Source organism: Leguminivora glycinivorella, chromosome 9, assembly GCF_023078275.1.
Source record: "Leguminivora glycinivorella isolate SPB_JAAS2020 chromosome 9, LegGlyc_1.1, whole genome shotgun sequence".
NCBI lineage: Eukaryota > Metazoa > Arthropoda > Insecta > Lepidoptera > Tortricidae > Leguminivora > Leguminivora glycinivorella.
In genome coordinates, this window is record NC_062979.1 from 23882448 (window position 1) to 23905194 (window position 22747).

At 40.6% G+C, this 22747-nt stretch overlaps 2 protein-coding genes across 4 annotated transcripts in view; one reads left to right on the forward strand and one right to left on the reverse strand.

The window, feature by feature from the left end:
* Nucleotides 1–3485, forward strand: part of LOC125229890 (cytosol aminopeptidase-like) — a 42776-nt gene extending 39291 nt beyond the window's left edge. Inside the window, exon 13 of the mRNA XM_048134827.1 lies at nucleotides 2546–3485. The gene's annotated coding sequence lies outside the window, so the exon portion shown is untranslated. The remainder of the gene's footprint in view (nucleotides 1–2545) is intronic.
* A 418-nt stretch (nucleotides 3486–3903) lies between these two features.
* LOC125229891 (calmodulin) overlaps nucleotides 3904–22747 on the reverse strand; it is a 35927-nt gene continuing 17083 nt past the window's right edge. For all 3 annotated transcript variants that reach the window (XM_048134829.1, XM_048134830.1, XM_048134828.1), the window contains exons 3-4: nucleotides 9382–9624; nucleotides 3904–4771 (exon numbers count right to left, since the gene is read on the reverse strand). In XM_048134829.1, the coding sequence (XP_047990786.1) occupies nucleotides 4743–4771; nucleotides 9382–9624 (272 nt within the window). In that variant the 3' untranslated portion in view covers nucleotides 3904–4742. The remainder of the gene's footprint in view (nucleotides 4772–9381; nucleotides 9625–22747) is intronic.

A 22747-nucleotide genomic window follows, 5' to 3' on the forward strand; every position in this document is an offset into this window, starting at 1 on the left:
GGTCATTTGGTGGTCGGTAAGGTACTACCTAGGATTTAGTTACAAAACAAAAACAAAAATAGCGCTAGCTCTAAGGAGTGTGCGTCCTTGACAAAAACAAAAAATCAGTTGTCGTGCTACAAGACCACGAGTTGGACGAGTATTATTTGTGTAGTGATTTGAGTAGCAAAAAGTCATGTCCGAAGACTTTTGATATCTGTAAATATTCCTTTATATGTTTAATGTTCATGTCTGGTATTTGAATTTGAGAAAACTATGCTGTAAATATGAAAATTCAACGTGATTCATAACACAACCTACAAATGACATACCGGGGTAACGGGAACTACCATAGCCGGGGTAAGTGGAACATATGTTTCCTTTTCCCGATTTCAGGGGTCATGAACATTTTCAGAGACCCATATTCTATAAGTACAGAAATTTTGTATTGATCCAAGCTTCAGTATTTTAAATACGAATAATTACTAATAATTAATAGTCTTTTTTTAATTTGCAATACTGAAATTTGAATTTTCGAAAAAAACTTGTAAAAAAAATCTTTAATAACAATTATAATTTTTAGTTAACCACCCCTGTCTCAAGCCCATATGTTCCCCTTACCCCGAATTTCAATTTATGTAAATATTTTCTATTTTAAACTATATGTCAAAGAACCAAAGTCTCCATTTGATTGATGATGTTTTTTTTAATTTACATTGCCGGTATAATCCACACTAGCACCAATACTTTGAGATTTTAGCGAAGTGTTTCCCTTACCCCAAAACTCGGGAAAGGGAAACGGCAGGACCAGCCTAAACATTTTATAAATTTCCAGCTACATGCAATAAAGCTAGTTTAAAAATTAATTTCGCCCTAGAAAGCAGACTTAAAGAAGCATACTTTGTGTCGGTCAAGATGAATATACGACATTAAATAAAGTGATTAGAGCTCGATGTAAAATATAAAAAATGAAGTATGTTTCCCTTACCCCACCTGACCTTAGGCATATTACAATGCGCATACGAACAGGAAACATAAGTCGCCGGCAGTGTCTATTCATAGTCTATACACAGTTGTAACTGTCAACGGCTACCATTTTGTCGGTTAACCGTTTCTGTGCGGATGACACGAGAGGCGTGTCATTTTGAAATCGACAATAGTTCGCCGCCACAGCGTAGTTTTCGAAAATGAAACACGCAACGAATCGATTTATCTGTCGCATTTTTCATTTACTCATTCGTGCCATCTCTTATGAACGGACCTGTACGTGAGGCAATTCATTGTCTCGTCTTCCAACATAAGAATGTTTAACCTTTTGAACGCCAAGAATCTACAAGGGTCGTCGTTTGTTGTGCATGCGACGCCAATGACCACTAAGTGCGTTTTAACATTATCCGATCCGATATTGGATGTAGGACCGATATCCCATACATTACAGGCGCCATCTGAGTCTCACCATAAGGAAGGGTTCCTTTTGTACCTTTTTGGTACGGAACCCTAAAAATGGTGAGCGTCAGGACCCCTGGACCACCACAGATATTTGATGTTTAGTACATACTAAAATTTAGTACCTATTTGATACTATTTGGTACCTGAGTACATATATTTGGTACCTCCACTGATGTAGAAAAATCGAGCGAATAAAGTGGCCAGACCAGAAAGTGGTAAACCAAAAATGGTCCAGACATCCTGACGTCAGAATGTCTGGCCACTTTATTCGCTCGATTTTTCGATATCAGTGGAGGTACCAAATATATGTACTCGGGTACCAAATAGGTACTAAATTTTAGTATGTACTAAACATCAAATATCTGTAGTGGTCCAGGCCCTGTAGCCGAATGGCATTTCTCCGACGCCAAACGAAAGCGATACGCCGCTGGCTCTGTCGCGCCAATATGCAAGCGCGATAGAGATAGATATCTACTAGCGCTTCGTTTCGTGAGCGTTTCGTGAGCGATTGTGCCATTCGGGTCCTGACGCTCACTAAAAATGGTGTAGACACCAAAATGTCGATTGTTGAATAGCGAATATTCAAAACGTTTACCATGCACAAACGGGTCTATCAAAGGCTTTGCCAACTTAGTTTGTTTACAGAATATAATAGTACAAGAACAGAAGGCTCACTCCTTTGATGTTCACAAAACGCCGCCATTATAAATTCTTTCCTTATAATTACATCAAACGGACCGCACGCAAGCAGCCGACATTGAAATCTATTGCGCCGCGCGAAGGTCGTCGCCACTGAATGGGCCGCGAACTCGCGGCCGCCGGCATGTACTTGTAGGGCGGCGATAGAATCGCGGAGTAAGCCGCCCCTCTGGTCTATTTGCTAATTGCGCTCTCACCAATCGCCATTTTGGAGTCTACACCGTTTGGTGACCAGCACGGGAAGCATGGTCGTGCGATAGACGATAAAATATCAGGCCGTCCCTATCGCACTTACAAATAGTGCGATAGGGACGGCCTGCTATTTTATCGTCTATCGCGCGACCATGCTTCCCGTGCAGCATTCAAAGATAAAACATAGGAGTAGGTATTGTGTTCTACAACGGTACATTGTTTACAGGATTGGGGAGCACAAACAAGCTTCGTACCAAGTCTACCTCAGGATGGATAAATTGTATTGTACTTGTAACTTGGCGCCGTGATGTGTGAAAATTGTCTTGGACGATTTCTTAATTTTTACAAGCTAGTTGCGCCAAGTAGCAAAAAATGTATCTATAACACGTATATTTTAATAAGTTTAGTTCTATTATAATTTTCTTATTACTCTATCTTTAGGTATTTAAATCAATGTAAGCAAAATCTACCCACAAAGGTACCCTTTATACCAGTTGAGGGTAAATTAAAACATAACACTGCCAAATAAGAAGGTCGATCAATCACAGATTCACTTCGTTTTTATATCCTGGTCGGTTAACCGACAAATGTAACTACCCGAAAAAGTACAAATTACTCGTTTACGTTCATTTAAATACCTTAAAGTACAGATTATAAATGTAGACAATTTTTCCTTAAAAAAGTAATACAATCAGTTCAAGAAAAGTTGACAATGATTTCGACAACCTCGCCAGCACTATTCTTATTTTAAACGTCAAACTTCGATTAAGTTATGTCGTTGAGTCTTTTACACGTTCGACCCAGGCACTGCCTTACCAAAAGCCTCCACTACGCAGGTAGTTAACTAATAAATCGACTTCTTACAAACTTCTTATGAACGTTTTGAACACAACTGCCGTGTTTGCCGGCCTATGCCAGTAAATTTGTTTGAACACGTGTCACTGGCATAGGAGTTTGTTTTGATCACAGACCTTGTGTCACCGGCACCGAACGTGTTAACCCTTAGGGCTCAAAATCCTTGCCAACTTATGACTCAAAGATATTATAAACTTTTCACACACCACAGCTCGTGTACAGTAGTCTCAGGGATCGAACAATGACAACACACATTACAGCCATTCAGAATGTAATTGTTTTATGCAATAAATATAATTTGGAAATACTAACAGAGTGTTTTACTTCATTACATAGATTGAGAAATGTACACATGACATCCTACTTTAAGTACAGTTTGTGTCTATTAGAGGTATATAGAAAAAGGTCTAGTGATCAGGAGGCGACTAGTGTTTCTAATGTTCAGATACTAAAATGACAGATATGTCAAATTTACAATGTCTTAAGCCAAATAGTGCTTTTTGTAATACTTTCTATTACTCAGAACCTTTTAGATTAACTGCAAATGACATGCATGTTTCTGATCAGGATAATACGACACCTGTGAGATTATTGAATCACATCATTACTGAAGCAATGTAAAATACAGACAACACTGAATAGTCATTTAAGTATCTGAAAATTATAAACAAGGTTATTTTAGGTAATAGGCGAAATTATTCGAACCCGGTCGGAAATGAAACACCGATGCTTATTGACCTAAAAATGAAGAAACATTTATTTTCAGTATGTCTTTTGTATAATTTAATAACAGAATGAATCAAGTGTGTCGAGAGGATAACAGAGCGGAGTTTCCATTTCGATAGAATAAGTTTCACCAACAATAGAAATATAATATTTATCAAGTCATTTACAGTTACAAATGCAGTACCAATAAATCTAATTTCGTTTACCGAGTTAGTTAAATTTAAACATTTATTATGATCGCGAACGCACAGGGAGCCGAGCGCTCGCCGCTACGGACTTACGGGCACAGTATAGTATATTTTTTTGGGATTTTTTAAGTTTTTATTCATCACGTACTTTATAAATATCTCATACTTGAAAAAAAAATGACATTAAAATGTATCGGGTGCGGCGACACGGCCGCAAACAAGCACGCAGCAGGCACGCACTGGGCGGCTGGCGCCGCGCGCGTCACGCTGGCGACGCGCAGCGGACACGCAGCGAACACGCAGCGGACACGCCGGCCACACGCCGGCAGCACGCGCACGCGAGCGATCAGCCGCCGCTACCATCACATTGCGACGTTTCACACCTATTCGTTTCCCTTTGTACCGCTACAGTTAAAATTGTTTCTTACATAGTAAAATTAACGGAATAGTTTAAAATCTAAATAAAAAGGAGGCGGAGGCGCCGGCGCGCCTGTAGACGCCTGGAGACGTAACATTCGACTGAAACGATGTCAATTATTAAATTTATCGCAAACACTAGAGAAATGCAGGTCCGATACGATGGTAATATTGTGTGTCATGAAACAAAATGTATATTTGAATTCTCTGCTTTTTACACACACACTAGCCGGCGGCTCACTTCGACGTCATCATGGTGACGAATTCTGAAAACAAAAAAAGAAGAATTAGAGTCGGTCTTGAAGGCCGAGGGGAGTGGCGAGGCATGTTAGTAGGTACGAATAATTAAACACGACAGATAAATTAACCGATACGATTTGAGATGCACTAGAAGGGCCGCTAAGTTAGGGAGTCCGATAGATAGATAAGTATCAAACCCTTCGGATGGACAGTGACGACAGATGTGCTGATGTACGAAACGAACAACATAGAGACCGGTAACATTCGCCTGGTCATGCCACTACGGGGTCGGGAGAAATACCACCCTCCGTGGTATTTCCACAACTAAACGCTATACAGATATTAGACACATGCACCAGTATTAACAGAAAAACCTCCTAAAATTCCCAACGTAGAATCTCGATTGTAACTTTGAGAAGCCAAATTTCGCTTTAAAGTGAATGAGGGCATTCCAGAAAAATCTACATTCCATTATATTTAATAAACGTCTAATAAAGTTATTCTAAATATCATTTGATATTCAGCATGGTAATTTAACTTAGCTTGAAATTTAACGGTGTCTAACACAGGTTTCTACAATAAGTCGGCTCCCATAATGCATGACGGCATCGACAAACGTAGACCTTTTTAAAGAATGCCCCTTTGCAATAGTTTGTCAGAACATGATGGCAAGTTATTCCCAAACACAAAAGCGGCCATCATTATCCGATCTAACTTCTCAACAAAGTTACAATCGATTCCAGTCAAACCCAGAGCCAGCAACAGATTCGGTTGCCGAGTCGTGTGCGAGGACCCAAGAGTGAGATGCGGGTGGGCGGGGCAGCTAACAGGGTGAAGGAACAGTAAGATCAAACCATTCAGAACAGGTAGGTACCTATTGTCGTAGGCCGTACTACTAGGTATATCACAGCGTTATCGGTTAGTTACGAGGGGGTTTGGTCGGCGGCCCGCGAGAATACGAGTTTGGCGAGGGCATGGAAGTCTGCAAGAGAGAAACCAGCTGTAGCTTGGCCCGCCCGAGTACTACAGGCAACATCAACTAGCGGAATACCACGGAACTACGCATCTAAGGGAGCACTACACTCGCTGGAATAGTTTACATAATCAACTCGTAAAATGCCTGACATTTATCGCTTTAGAAGATCGTATCAGATATTTTTAACCGACTTCAAAAAAGGAGGAGGTTCTCAATTCGACTGAATGTTTTTTTTTTTATTATTTTTTTGTATGTATGTTACTCGATATCTCCGAGAATCGTGGACCGATTTTCAAAATTTTTTTTTTGATCGAACCGGTATAACCCCGAGATGGTCCCATTGGCACCAAGTCAGGGTCTGATGATGGAATCCTGGAGAAATCGAGGGAACTCTTCAAATGTTATAGGCACATGTAATGTTTTTAGTCTATTTTTCAAAGGTACACCAGTATTTACGTCTGATGGTAATAATTTTATGTGGCTGAGCTGATGATGGAAGGTCAACTCCTCAATGGTTAGGAGTTTAAGGATAATTCTTTCACTACTGTATATGTATTCGGACTGATACATATAATATCACTAGGAACCACTAAAAATCAACTGAGCTGATGATGGAAGGTCAACTCCTCAATGGTTAGGAGTTAAAGGATAATTCTTTCACTACTGTACATGTATTCGGACTGATACATATAATAACACTAGGAACCACTAAAAATCAACTGAGCTGATGATGGAAGGTCAACTCCTCAATGGTTAGGAGTTTAAGGATAATTCTTTCACTACTGTACATGTATTCGGACTGATACATATAATATCACTAGGAACCACTAAAAATCAACTGAGCTGATGATGGAAGGTCAACTCCTCAATGGTTAGGAGTTAAAGGATAATTCTTTCACTACTGTACATGTATTCGGACTGATACATATAATATCACTAGGAACCACTAAAAATCAACAAATAAATAAACTTTTTAACAAAAAATAAAACCGCCTTCAAAAATAAGCGCGTTACAAAACACGGAGAAACTAAAAAGCCAAAAATAATAAACCTTTCAATTCAGATTTCTTATCGTATTGCAATAAGCTAAACATCCAAATTATAAACAAATCAATTATTTTTGGAGTCGGTACCAGCCTGTGTATGGTTGGGTGGGGCAAACAGGCAATAGCAAGGCGACGAACAGGTCTGGTACCGACTACAAAAATAATTGATTTGTTTATAATTTGGATGTTTAGCTTATTGCAATACGATAAGAAATCTGAATTGAAAGGTTTATTATTTTTGGCTTTTTAGTTTTCGTATGTTTCTTCATATAAAACATAATTGCCTGACATACTGCATTCTTTTCCAATTTACGCTTGCTTAGTTTTCGTCAAATTAGAATAGCACCGCGAACAAAAAGCGCAAAAATGACGATGATTTTTAAGTCCAAAATCTTGTCATTACAGCATTTCATTTTCATACCCTGTACGGACAAATTCGAATTTGCGACTTTTGCGAGGATGCCGTTTGGTCTGAATACTGCGTTAAATTTTGCGCATGCGATACGGTGTCATGCGCCTCGACTCGAAATTTACTCTACGCGTTGTTGACAACCGGCGCATCGCACGTGATATTGGCGCGCGCCCAAAACGCAACGATCTTTTATAATCGTAGAAACATTACACTGTATCCATGCAGCGCTCGTGTTTCCCGTATACATGTCACATTCTTTTTACAAGCGAGCATTTTTCCCTTAATTATTTTCGAGTGATGCTACAGCGATTTTGTTATCGATCTAGAATTTTCTACTGGGACCGTGATAAAAGCAACATCGCGTGAGCAGATTCTGACATTCATGTCGGCCATATTTACAGCATCAACATTTAAACTTAATGATGGTATGTAAGCGCTCGGGTAATTTATGACTTATCAGAGACGCATTCGTATTTAAAATTTTGGAGGTTCGTAAATCACGAGTATCATAAACGTTGGGAGCGAGTAAAGTTTGTTCGCGGGGGGAAATTTATCGAGAGTGGAAATAGCTCCACCACCGGGTTAGTGCGCATGCGGGAGCCTAGAGGGTGGTATTCTCCTAGCTTACACATACTATGACCATTTATACATGTTGCTGAGCCAAAACGACTTGTGTCTAAGTCTACTTCGTGGTTCAAACAATCTGGAGCAGTTTTGGCTCAACATCGGGACAACATTCCTCCGTCTGAGACATTCCTAAGTGTGGAAGGAGCTTCAACAACCATAACATTGTTTTGTATCGCGTCTATAGGGAAATCTGTAAAGTTTTTATTTCAATAGAAGGTTCTGGACATCTTTTGCACAAACATTTATAACAGACAAACAAAGACAATACATTCTTTGACATAACAAATGGCTATAATGGTTTTTGATCAGGCGAGAGAGCGATAGATTCCGGTATGTAGTGAATGTGGCATGATGTGACGCGTTGTCAATGAAGTGCCAGAATGTGTTTACGAAGCCATTTCTACAATATTTTCATTCACTTGTAGGCAGTTGTAGGTCAAGTACAATGGCATTTGTTTTGGTATCCGCATCTTGCAGAAATATAATTGAAAGAGATTCATTTTCTAAGACAATTGTGTCTTTAGTCTGTTTAAGATGACCAGAGCTCTTCTTTAAGTGGCGTGACTTTAATCTTAAAATAGTATTTTTATTTATACCTTACTAAACCCACCAGATCCGAAGGGTGTTGATTTCACTTGCCGAAACATTGTGCTGTATTTACCCTTTAAAAGAATTGAATTTTGTTCGACACTTAAGACAATAAAGATTTGTTGGACAATTTGGCTTTACATCAGTAAGGGATCGCCAATTTTACACCTGTTACAACAGCCAATAAGTGTCTAATTGTACTTCACATTGAAAATACAACACGATGTTTTGGAGTTCAAGTGAAGAACAGATTCATTTTACACACAAGCTTTTCTAAGTTTTCTTAAATTCTAGCACTCAAATATTTATTAGATTATTTTACAATCTCGTCATATAAGTTGAGATTAAGTGCTTCCACTGAGTTTTAATAGGCACATTAGGATCAGTGGAAAGCTTGTGCCAGTTTTGTAATGGAGTGTACTCGCGGTACTACTTTTCTAAGTAGAAAGGAATCAGAAATTGCCAGATTCACGTCATACCAAGTCAGTACCAGGAGTATTCTCTTTTCCAAGGATCTCAAAGGCCTATTTCTGTCGTATTTGACACTTATTTATGCCAAAGACTTATGGTTGGAGATCGCTGCCCGATTTAGAAAGGTTCAAGAACTTACATGCGATTTACGACTAACTTGAATAACGTATGCAAGTTTTTAAACCGTTTAAGGCCTTGGCCTTTCTGACCTGGACGTTCGTCCGCGACGACCGCGACGTCTGTATGCTTTGTTTAAACATGTTTGGGAGTGGTCGTTCTCGGAGTGCAGCGTGTGGCTCTGGAAGTTACACGCGGCGGACGAGAACTACCACTCCAGAAAAATTTCAAACATAAACAGCTGTACGTCGCCGGCGACGGGTCAGAACGACCAAGGCCTAAGAGCCACTCCACTAGCATCGCCTGAGCGTCCGTAGCAATCTGACTGACGGACGCTCAAAAGACGCAAATGGCCTTGAATCTTTAGCATCTTAATCAGAGCCACAGTTGTATACGTACCCTCGTAATTGACCTGGCCGTCGCCGTCGATATCGGCCTCGCGGATCATCTCGTCCACCTCTTCGTCCGTCAGCTTCTCGCCGAGGTTGGTCATGACGTGGCGCAGCTCGGCCGCGGATATGAACCCGTTGCCGTCCTTGTCGAACACGCGGAACGCCTCGCGGATCTCCTCCTCGCTGTCCGTGTCTTTCATCTTGCGAGCCATCATTGTGAGGAACTCGGGGAAGTCTATCGTGCCGTTGCCTGGAAATTACAAAAGGTTGGCGTTAGTTACGTAATGGATTTAACATATTGCGTAAAAAAGAAAATTGGACCCACTGTTCCATTGTTCTTGGTTGTCCAGACAATTTCCTAATAGCAATTCGACTCGACTGAAAGGATGCAAAATACCACGGTTACATTTAGAAGTACTAAATAGCAGCTTCTAGTTCTATTCTATAAATGTCAGAAAGAAAGAGTAATGGAATACTTATCAAAATCATAACAAAGCCAGACATTCTTATTAAGATAAACTATCCGATTACGTATATAACAACGAGTTTCGGTATTTGATACACATACAGATTGGTATGTTGAAAATGTGACTACTGACTACTCAAAAGTATCCTTTATTATTGAAGTGCAATTTGCAGGGTTCCGTCGTGTTTTAACTGCAAAAGCAGATTGGAAGACTGGTAAGAAATCCACGCATTCGACTAGAACTTTAAAGCGCCGTAAAACGTTATGATTCCAAGTAGGATTGTTTCTATTTAATACATTCCTGCCCATTAAGTCAGCCTATAAGTAATAACAAGTTTTGGTTCTAGCGTGACTCACGTCAACCTTATTTACTATAAATTATTTCCATTTAAGTAATTTCATTTAGGCAACCTTGGAGTTTCACTTGTACCGATCGATTTAATCATAGTCCACCTACCGGAAGTCGTTCCTATAAGAATGACTAAGACAGTGCCGACCTGCACTCTCAATTATCTGACTGACATCATCTCAAATATCTCAATTATCTCAAACCAAAACTCATTTTGAAATTTTACATACCCCTGTTAAGGAAACATGTCACATAAGGACAAACTATTATTCAACGACATGTTATATTTGACGGACGTTTATGGATAACCTATTATTTTATGTCAATTCACTCTGTTATTATGGACTGTATGTAAAATAGTCTAAATCTCATTATTTTGAGAACACCCAATGAGAGTTTTTCTCGTAAACGATGACGTAACGGTAATTAGTGCTCATTAATCAATCCGCATGTTAATATTATCAGCAGACTGTTCATCGAAGTTCACGGAGCCAACCTTGGCACCTGGCATAATGGAATATTTTCCCATACGGTAAATATTATTCCTAGAGCAAGCTTTGTTTACGCGAACGAAGGATATGAGAGACCTTAATTGACGATCCAGAAATAAAATTGGAAACTAGGGAAGTAGTTATTCATAAGAGTGAATTCAAAGGAAATGAGACATAGGATGAGTTTATTCAATCAGGCAAGCCGGAGACAAATGAATAATGATAGATTAGTGTCTCAATAGACGCTTTCGGCTAGACCGTTTCAATTGGGACAGACTTGTTTCAAACATTAATCCTATAGCATAATAATATATTGAATGTAACCTGGGAGCCATAATATTCCGAAATGTCGACATTTCTGCAGCAAATCGCTTTAATGCCGACGATTCCGGGAAACAATATGGATGCTCCGATGGGCATCAAGGAAACAATAGGTTTCCGGAACGTCACGAGTTATATTTACGGCGCAATAAAGACTTATGAAGGCGTATGATTCGAATTGCCCATAAATGCGCCATGAAAATATATACGCGACTATGTAAGCTTAAGAGCTGTGCTAAAATTACTAAAAGGAGTAGTTTTGGCAAGCGAGGCGAGCGTTTTGCACAAAGAAGTTCATGACATCATTGCCGGCCGTTGATTAAGTCATCCGCACAGTAACGGCCGAATTTGTGTCCAACATGGTTGCTGTGTCAGTTATCAGCGTTAACACATCCATAAAGCTTGTCGAGGGCGCGGGCATTAAAAATTCCGAGCTGAAATGTTTGGACAACACACGGTGGACAAACAATCCGCGACGCGCGTTGCATTTTTAACATGTACACGTAGAGGAAATTTCCAGATTGGAAGCGTATTTTTACGGTTACAGTCTCGACATGGATGGAATTTAGATGCCGTCTCCGATAAGCCTTGGATTTGCATCCGGTGAAGGCGTATGTTTGAATAATTCGCTGCCGTAACAATGCGGCCGGGAGCGTGATCCGCACGACCGCATCTCGGCGAATCCGCGAAATAGAATAATTTACGAGCAAGATCGCGAGGGTTTTAGATGCTCATTAAAATTCTAACATTGCTTTTAGCTACCTAAGTAAGTTTAATACAAATTTATGCGGGAGTTTAATTACTCAAACCGCCTAAACTATTTTCCCTGATGTATTGGTCGTGTTCGCTATTCAAACGGTTCACTTTAATATTTGACGTGATGTTTATTACACCTATTGACTCGGGCGAGTGAATTAATTTCCTATAGTCTTTATACTCTTCAAAAAGATTATCCGTTATATTTTTATGCAAATCTAGCATACGGCCAGTCTGATGGTGAGCAGTCACCAATCACCATAGACTGTGGACGCCGGCAACTAAAGGGGAATTACATACATGGTTGGCGGCTCTTTAATAACCAGTACACCCTTATTCTGGAGAACCTCATACTGTAAAGCCGCTGAATAATTGAAGATTCTTGCAGAAGACCGAGTAGATCGTACCTGGCGATGATATCAGGGTGAACGCTCCTATCAGTGCACAAAAATAAGTTGGAGTTAAGTTTGGCGCGTCTAATTGTGGGTTAACCTTTGCGAGGTGGACCGAGGGCTATTTATACCGGCCGCGATGCGAACTTTCGAGAATGCAGCCGCATACCGGCCACTTGTTCTAGCACCTGGGCCCGGATCATTTGTCAACGCGCTCTTTTGTTTTAGCCAGATGGTAGGCAATGGTCATTGTCATACGTAAACAGACCTGTAGGGAAGGACACACCTAAGGATGATAATTATGTCGGTCAAAACAGCCATCAACACCTACAAGATATGTAAGTTGTAGGTAGGTCTGGACGCCTTTGACATGCAAGCTCTTTACAGAGAATACATCGAAGAATGAGATTTTATAGCTTGACATTCGTTTTTCTTTGAAACGGTTCTATCTATTGAAGATTAATATCAATGCGCAGCGAAAACGTCTTAGGAAGCTTAATGCAAATACGCGGAAGAAAACGTGATACCAGCTCGTTATTGCCAAGACCGTCGCGTCGTCTGCATTAATTGAGAAACACGATCTCTGCATGATCAATATCACTAATATTCATTTACAGATTGAAATGGCAAGCACATCAGACGAGATTTGAAGCAAATATTCAGTTGATAATAGGAAAAATATCTACAATAGTGATGAACCCGGTATAATCTCAGTTTGTTATTCCACGCACGGAATGAAAATATCATTGAGTTATCGCTTCTGGGTGAAGTTCATTGGCATTTGCGAACACAATGGGCGATTCTGAAGATATGGCGTCGCCATTAAAGGGTGGTGGGCGGTGGCACGGAATAACTAATAGTATTTTATGCAGAATGGACCCACCCCGTTCAGATGGGTAAGCAGAAACTAAAGCAGCGAAGTCTGCAGTTCAAATTTGTACCTTTTCAAGTAAATTATAACTTTCTTAAAGTCTTCAGTTTGGAAAATTAAAATACCCCATACAAGCATACTCCGAAATATTCCTACATTAGTCTTTCGTGCAAAATTTTCTATCATTACGGCATGTCACCTTAAAATATGCTTTTAAGGGTGGTGGGCGGCGAACGAATGGCGTTACCTTGAACCGCGATCGTTTGTTGTTTCTGCACAGTTTCCCACACTTCGGAAACTCCGAGTAGTTATTAATAACAAAGACCACATTGTAGTGTGTTTATGAAAAACCCGTTTAGTCAAGGACGTTAAGGATACTGCTTAAGTAATTCCCAGCGGGTGTCGAGAGGATGATTGGATCATTGGAGTGAACAAACAGGATAAATAAACAGTTTGTGTAAAATGTTACACGCTTTGAGTAACACATATTCTACCTAATATTACAAAGACTTACAAAATACTACAAGCTTATCAATAACGTTCGACTTCAATCAATCTCGTTCCACCTTCTTCCTCTTGCAAATTTAAGTATAACATATCATAATACATACATATATATACAAAAAGTTTGAAGACGAAGTAGCTTTTTAGACAATTTATAATGCTGGGCTTAAACAATGTACCTAATCCAACCAATGACGCTGACCTTAAATTTAAGTTGTACGTTTAAGTCATCTTAGGTCATTGACATAATAATTTATCTCATGTCTTTTAAGTACAGTCGAGTTCACACATACTACAAACTGCCAGTTATTTGCACCCTTTTGTCTCAGAAGGGTTTCAGTACATTTTTAGAAGGCGATGCATTAAAACGGTTACTATAACAAGAAATTACTAGAAAAGTCAGATTCGTCTGACATTGCAGCCGTATTCACTATATCATCAACCAAGCCGTGAGATTCACCAGTGGCGAGCCAGTGACATCTTTGTATTTTTTGTTAGTGAAGGTATTCAATATCTAGATGAAAGTGCCAAATATATGTATCCACAACTTTACTGCACCAGCGACAAAAGTCGTGTATACATGTTATTGTCACTCTGTCCGCATCTATATTTATTACCTTGACTAGGTCGTAGTGTGTTTGTAGGCCGCGACTCGCTTGGCTTCCCCTGGTCGATACCGCGTGAATAACGCAGGACGGGTGAGGCTTCAATTCTGTACAATCTCATTATTGTACAGCCTTTTAATGACGGTCTTACTTTCTCTAGTCACTAATGTGTCATGTCTTCTTTAGAATGTATTGATAGCCGATTTGATTAGTGTATCGAATGTGTTATTCAGTAAAACCAGTTTAAAATAATGTGTAATTTACCACGCGGTACGCCTTTCAAGGTCTCTGCAAGCTTGCAACTTGTTTATATACATTTGTTCTCTTTTTAGTTTAAAACGCGTTTTGAGTGTGGTCCCTTCTGCATCTTTTTAACCGGCTATTAGAATAGACTAGAATAGAATAAATTTTATTCGTAAACACACAAAAGAGAAAAATATTACAAATAGGAACACAAAAACGAGAAGGTGCCACGAAATGGTATTATTGTGCATTCAACAATTCAACATCAAACAAATAGTGCCAAACGCACAAGACCATTAAATCGATATATTTGGACACTTTGGCAGTCATTATCGATGTAATGCTAATATTACCAACAGTTTTATAAATAGTTTCCAATCCCGCAGATATATCTATCTAAATATTTTGCTGTCAAATTAATCTCAATCGTGATATCGTCATAAATCTGGGGAGAGTCAATTAAATCGGCAACAGTGCGGTCCGCCGCAATCGAACCGACAATCTAAAAGCAATTCTGTAAACACACGATTTCGGGGAAAGTCGGTTTCGATTCTGGACTATTCCATTAGCATACTAAGCATTTTATTTGAAACTTACCAGTGAATGTAAGTTCAAAAGTTCAATTCGATGACTACGCGATATAATTATATGCTACTGACGTACTGACTGACACATGTCAAAAGTGTCAAACATCTTGCGCGGCGATGAATTACTTGACGTTGTCAAATTGGAAAGCAGTGATTTTTCAGCTCTAGTAAGAGTACTAATATGACTGTGTCTAGATTTTTTAACAATGGCTAGATAGATGCGCCTGCAAACGTCCAAAACGATTAGAATATCTCGTACACAGGTATAGAACGTCTGAATCCAAAATGACGTAAGTATGTATGTAGTAGTTCTGATCATACGCCGTTACGCCTACGTGCGCGTTATCACGGCTATAAGGAGAGATGAACTCACTCGCATTGTCTTTAAAAATACATTATTCAGTGGAGTTTATGTAAGCCAAGGTATATAAAGCGTTAAGATTTATTGTTAATTAGTCATAGATTAACGCTAATGAGCAAACTGTGTATTATCAAGCACAGCTTCTAAATTGTACCATTGTGAGTTTTTAAGATGCTCTTTAGGTTAATTCATTGCCCAAGAAATGTGATGTCTAGATGTAGAATATAACTTCCACTAAATCAGACTGTTTAGTCAAAAAACCAAGGCCAAAAAGTGTACTGCAAGTACAATATTTTATGCGCTATATTCAGGGCAACATGAAACAATAGTCCCCGCTTCAGCGAGCAAGTAATGTGAACGGCTATGGTATATAAGCTACGTGTATTTTGCACATAACACAAGGCCACCGTGACTCAACATAGCGTCAGCGCACTCCTTATAAGACTGGCAATTAGATGAGCGAATACTAGATTAAAACGCCACCTATAGAACCATTAATTGTAGTGAGGAGCCAGACTGATGAATCTTAATTATTGATTTAAAAATATAATAGATTTGGCTAGAGTGAACGGAAGATTCAAACGGAGGTGAGCGTTCGCGTTATGCGTCGAATTTACGACCGAAACACATCAAAGCAAGCTCCAGCAATGGAGATAAGACTGCTCAAGTCTCCATGCTGTAAGAATAAACACATCAAATTAAGTAGACGGTGCTCCGACAAGCGATTACACGAGTCTGGTCCACGCGATCGCGACTGGCGTCCCGCCAAAAGGAATATGCAAATTCATTTGCAATCTGCGATTCCAGTCGCTGCGTTTTGCTCGGTGTCAACAATGTTTATACCGGATTATCTCCAAACTTCCATGCAAATTTGCCAACTCTGAGAACGCTCCCTTTATTTAACGGTACATTCGCTTCAATTAGAATGTATTCCGTACGAACGCTCCCTCGAATTACGAATCAATCCGATTAGTATGCGTCGGTTGTCGCCAAAGGCCCGGTCCAAATAGTCTGTTGGAGTAATTTGGTCCGTGATTCAGTTTCTCAAAGGGCACTCTGAGAGCAATTAGGACAAACAATGGGTCAGCTATCTAGGCGAGCTCACGGGGGCGATGCGACAATCCGATGGCCCGATAAATAGCTTGGCGGGCGGCCAAATCCTAACCATTAACACTACAGCTTGCCCGCTGACGGCTACACTTGGTGTAACTGATGTTAATGTGTTATATGAAATTACTGTGGACGCTTCAATGGACTGGAAGGCTTCGTTACAGTGCTCCAGTTCAATACAGCATTGCGGTTATGCGCCGCCGCAACGTCTATTTAAATGATCGCTTCTGGTTACTTGGAACGAGCGAGGAATGCTGCTACAAGTTTCACGATGTCGCTTTTGGTTTATCCGTTCATTCGTCGACCATCTTGAGTGATTTATGCCATCGCAGTTGACATGAACCAGACGCGTTCATAAAAACCTCGGCCCTTCACAATTAGCGAATAAAAATAATTTCAGTGGAGAACAAACAGGATAGTGTAGTGTGTTACAGTGTAACAAATAAGGTAAATGATTGTAGAAGGAAACTAATAGCCTGTTGACTAGGTGGCACTAATTGGAGCTGAAAAGTGGAGGCATGAAGCCACGAGGAAAACAAATGGTCAGAGCAAATGACGGCATCGGGGCGCGAATAACAATGCCGATGAAAGGTCAGCCCTTGACGCATTGCCTCCATAAAGCCGGACCAAATTGACTGCGATTCTTTATGAGAGGCGAAAAGCTATTACTCCGTGGAAGCACAAAATGGACCTAATTGCACGGAAATAGTTTTAGTGTCTTGCTTGACGTATAGAGGCAACATATAATGCATATGCAAGTGTCTTAAGACAGGCATTTAAAAGCACAAAACATCGGCATTAAGAACTCTGCGTTGTTTTTCTTCTTCCTTAGCGTTATCCCGTTTTTGCCACGGCTCATGAGAGCCTGGAGTCCGCTTTGACAACTAATCCCCGGATTTGCCATAGACACTACTTTTTACGTAAGCGCCTTACGTAAGGCCCTATTAGGATTAGTCGTATTTCCTCATAACAGTTTTCAAATCAAATCATATTATGTACATAATTTCCGGTAGTCATTGGGATGAGCGTGGGTTTGAACCCGCGACTTCCGGATTGAAAGTCGCCCGCTCTTACCGCCACGCCACCGGAGCTTAGTATTTTAGCTGCAGACTTGCAGAGTTGCTAATCCAAAAATTCTGCCAATCTCACGATACGGGATAAAATCAGTCTATTAGGCGGAGTATGACCTATTCTGCATAAGGTGTGGTGCACCCGGGATACAAGCGCATAAGTAGGTCTAAGAATTAAGAACATTTCTTTATACAGGTACCTGTTTTTCAGCACACTGTTGTTAAATCTTTACAAAATTGTCCAGGTTTTTAAAAAGCGGCCTGACAAGAGCGCCGTGCGGTCGGACGGATCGATCGAGTTGCTTGTAGACATGCGCGAAACAATGCTTCAAAATGTAATGCCATATCTCATCACTTTTCCGAGAAAGTAACATCTCACTGTGATGTCACATCACACATCACTCGAAACGTTACCCGACCTTGAACAGCGCGCGAGATGGCACCATCACAGTCATCACAGATATCAAGTATAGTTCCATTACATGTTGCTTTTTGTCACCGCTACGTGAATTATGTATATTTTATAAAATTTGCAAATGGTTACTTAATACTTATACTTACTGGATCATACGATACCACTACCACACATGTACGTAATGTACATCTAGATACATTATTAGCCGCGAAAGTCAACTAAACATATATTTCACAACAATAATAATAATGTTTTGTTTTCGGCGCGCCCAATTTCACAGACAAAATTACTCTGTTTACCCGCATCCACAAAATTATTATAAGAAATGATAATAATAAAATAAGCTCTATGAGGACGCATTACAGTTTTAAATCTTTTGGACTGTTATAAAATCATATTCGCAAGCGAAATTTGCAACTACGTAAACGCGACCGCGTTCGGCTGAGTGGCGTGTTCCGAACTCTTCCGGAAATAGCCGAAAGCATCGTATGATATTTTGATGGTTAAAACGAGAGCGATCGAGCGCTTAGTGCGGCGCGTGTGAGCGCGAGAGCGGGATAAGAAATAAGAAAGTAATAAGTGTAATAAGTGATGCTTTCAAACATCTCAGTTGTTACACCATTACAGTTTTCACATGGGGCAGTAAACATTACGCGCACTGTTTTAGTAGTTCCCGACATTTGCGTTCGGGTGATACGTAATGCTAGATGTGATGGTGGATTTCTCGGAGTGATACGTAATGCCATATTACGTGTTCAAGTGATATCACATTTGTGATATTACTCGCATTACTTACACATGTCTAGTTGCTTGACCGACAACCTATTTCCATTGTGATCCCGGATTAGAAGCATAAACACGCATGCGTTACTGTCTATAAATCAGAGAGATCGGCGTCACACGCGTCTATCAGCCCGATCTACCGGCCTAGTATGAAAGGAATTCAAAGGTCCAATATGTCGTATTTTCAAGGAAGAGGAGTCAAACCCAATACGATGATGCTTCACAATATGAGAGTCTAAAGAGTCCATAACAATAGGCCTGAACACGTAGGCCTTAGATGGTCTACTGTAAAGAAAGATTATTTGAAAGGTCAAAGACCTTTAATATTATCGAACACCAGTCATATTTTGTTTTGACTAATCGATATCTACTAATCGAAAAGTAAAACGTACTTGATGAGATTACAGGCGAAACGTTACCGTTTCTATAATCGCGGGACAGAACGTTCTGAAAACTCTCAAACAAACCTATTGCAATTATTCCACAACTGTCGTTAGTCAACTAGTCCGACTCCGAACCCTAGATCGATGATATCAGTTTCTATTATAATAAACCCGTTCCCAACTTTCTAAGTGAAAAGGTAGAAAATCGGAAACTCGGTCAACCTGTTACGAGTGCCGATCGATATATTCCCGACTTGAGTAATGGGGGGTCGATTCAGGTCAATCGAGTCAGAGTGGATCGCGTCGACTCGGCGCAGTCAGCCTAATTGGCGTAGGTACTAGAACGCAGCCCACCTGCGCGCGGGCTATTTGCATTTTTATGCAGGCGATTGAGCTGTGAATGGAGCTGTGTGTCGTATTAGCATGTTAAGAGGTTGAGGTAGATTTAAATAGGGTTTAATGTTCTTTAGGCTGGCTTAAACTGAATTATGATATATGTACTTTAGCCTCAAGTTGAGCGTGCACGCATAACTAATTTTGAGGCTTATTCAATAAGTGCTTGACGATACCCCTTTAAAAATTCTAACGTACGAAGTTCAAAAGTAATCATAACCCCTTCAAGTAAGACAGCTGCATGAGACAAATCTAAGTGATGTTATACTGTAAACTAATCGCCTGCTATGAATGGCGCTAACACGTTAGCGTGCTCAGGTGAACGTAGAAAACCGAAGCGGATTTAAAACGATTCCAACGTCGACCACGTTTTAAAGTTTACATTTCCGCTCAGAAATCTAATGCATGGCGAGGGGATTACGAACCCAGCTGCAGGGTGTGTTCCCATTCGTTTCACTAGTTCCCGAGCCAGACCAACGCACCCTCAGAACGCTGGAACGGGCCGGGCTCTTATACTGGTCGGTGTATACTGGACTAGCTCGGTAAGCGTCTGGAAGTGCTTCAAGCTCCAGAGGGCTTGAACCACGTGCCTGTATTGATCGCCGGCCGGCCCCTCCCTGTCCAGAGTCCTTGTTTCCCGAGTCGCGGTCTCGTGCTTTATCACCTCATTAAGAGTTATCTGCGTTCAGTCAGCTCGTTACTGAGCTTATAATTACGACAAGAGTTTTTATTTTAGCTGCGCTTTATTAGACGTCTCCAGTAATAAGAGTTGAGCCGTTCAATCAACGGATTCGTAGGCGTCGTTTAAGAGTAATTTATGTGTATGGCATTACAAAGATCCAATTCATTCCGGCACCAGCGTATCATTAGCGGCGAAGGTCGTGGGATTTATTAGGTGTTTAGAGCCGAAGATCCCAGTCAGCTGTCGAAGCCGGTTTAACGTCCCGCGGGATCCACAAATAGCGCCCGCCGCGCATCGCGAGTGAACGACTTCTTATCACGCGCAGTGACATCACCACAAGAACCTTGCCAACTAGGGGACAGGGAACTGTAGAAAAAAAGAGAAACATTCTGCAAAAGTCTATCTCGGATAAAGTTAACTCGTCGGAACTGGCCCCATTCCGCAGCTCATAGCCAGGATTCTCAGCTGCGCCGAGCGGTTCAGTGTTCGCGTAAAACTGCACTCGAAACGCCATAAAACGCTGCAGGGGTCAATGAAACCCGCCTGCAACTGGGCCTTTGCGGAAATCGGTCAGTGGGAGGACGCCAACGCGAAGCGCCGGGCGGAATTCGAAAAATCATTGGTTGTTAACGCGACCAAAATAAATAGTGTGACGTCGCCGGTTGTGTGAAAGTCAAACTGAGTTTATGTCGGCATTGCACTGGCGCTTTCTAGCAGAGATCATTTGTCACGTCTCGGCGACAGGGGACATCCGTCTGGATATCTGAGACCTACCGCAAGAATATCGAAATTTCCATTTGAATATTCGAATGATCGATAGGCAGATGAAGAAATCCATAGGAAATGTTAATTTCTTACTTTATATTTGATTTGAAACAGAAAAGCTATATCACACGATAGTTTACAAACCGATCGCAATAACGTTGCTTCGATGTTTTATTAAACAAATTGTGGGCGCGAGTTGGCAGGGCAATCTCCGGGAACATTAAATAATTACAAGACGTTAATTACCATTGAAGGTTTGGCCGGGGAATTTCGATATTAACTCATCGAAGCGTTATCGTAAGTATTCGGAAGCTGGAGCGAGAAAGAAATTTGTCAGCTCGAACGAATCTCCGCAACAGCAATTTAGATTTACCTGTTTAATTAAACTGTATTCGGCGAGGGTTCGGCAGAAAGAACTAGACTCAATTACTGTTTTAGCTGAATACGGATACAGGAGTAATTGAGTCTGGTCTTGGAATTGGATCTGGCTCGGTGTTGGAGTTAGTGAGGTGAAACTAGTATTCTTCCTACATTTTATCAAGGCCGATGTTCTAGGTCAATTAGTCTGAATCGCTTTAGTAAGGCATCCTGTGGTTTTTTCTTAAAACTACTCGGGAAAAGCAAACGGATACCCTGTTTCAGTCTTGCAACCTAACAAGATTCATAACAAAAAAGTTCAATACTCTTTCTCAAATGTAGTGTGTGTTTCTCGTATGTAATTCAAGATTATAATCGTGCCCGAGCCAAAAGCGACGACATAGAAAACCATAATACAATAGACGACTGCATACCTTTTTAACACGTATCTTTAAAGAAAATGTTTGCTCATGTGTTTCAGTTAGCAGCAATTCCCTGAACTTCGACATTTGAAAGTATAATATTACATCCAGCCTGACGTTGATAAGGCGGACAGGAAAACGGTGTTATCGGATTAATTTACTGCAGTCCGCAGGAAACGGCTTTACGCATCAACGGACCGACGAGACCTTTTTTCGACCGCATTTTCACTGATTCTAGCGATATAGACCTGAAGGTCATCACTACATTCACGAGTACACTGACTGACTGTTTAAAACCGTCTGAAATTGATTCTCTGCTGGTCCATTTAAACATTCTTCCAGTGAATAGCCGCCTAATCACATCAGAGTGGCGTTAAGAGCAAAGATTTCGGACTTTTGCAGGATTTGTCCGAAGTCCGACTTGAGGTCTAAGGTTTCATTGAATTCCCTGAGGAGTTAGGTTAGTTGGAGTAACCTGTCTCTCAGTACTTTAGGCTAAGGAGTCGCCAGTGGTCGACTTCCAATTCTTTGAAAACCTTCTCGTACATGTGTACATTTTTTCACCTTATTGCAACGTATTAAGATGAAGAAATGTACACATATTTTTGAACTCGACTGTAACACAAAAGGTCCTTGAAAATTTTAAATAACGGCGACATATCTGATCTTGTCAAGTTCATTCTAAGCCTGTTTATAGTGCTTATACCAAGACTATCTTGGTATAGTCATGCTCGGTCCATTGCTATCAGTCATGCGCAAGGCACAGTCCAGCGAGGTAGAAAGAGAGCGTTTCTACGAAGCCCACCGTTTTTTACTTTCTCTGTTAAACGGTGATGTTAGAGAGAATTCTGTACGTAGTATAATTTATTATGTCTAGAGCGACGTTTGGAGGGCTTCATGCAAATGTCATAGGCGAAGGTCAACCCACCCTTGTCAAGGCAGAGGCGATGCATGCGGCACTTCAAATGTGTTTTATATTCAATGACTACTTAATATAGGTACTCGTACTCACACTGACATTACTACATCTTCATTTCATCATTGTAG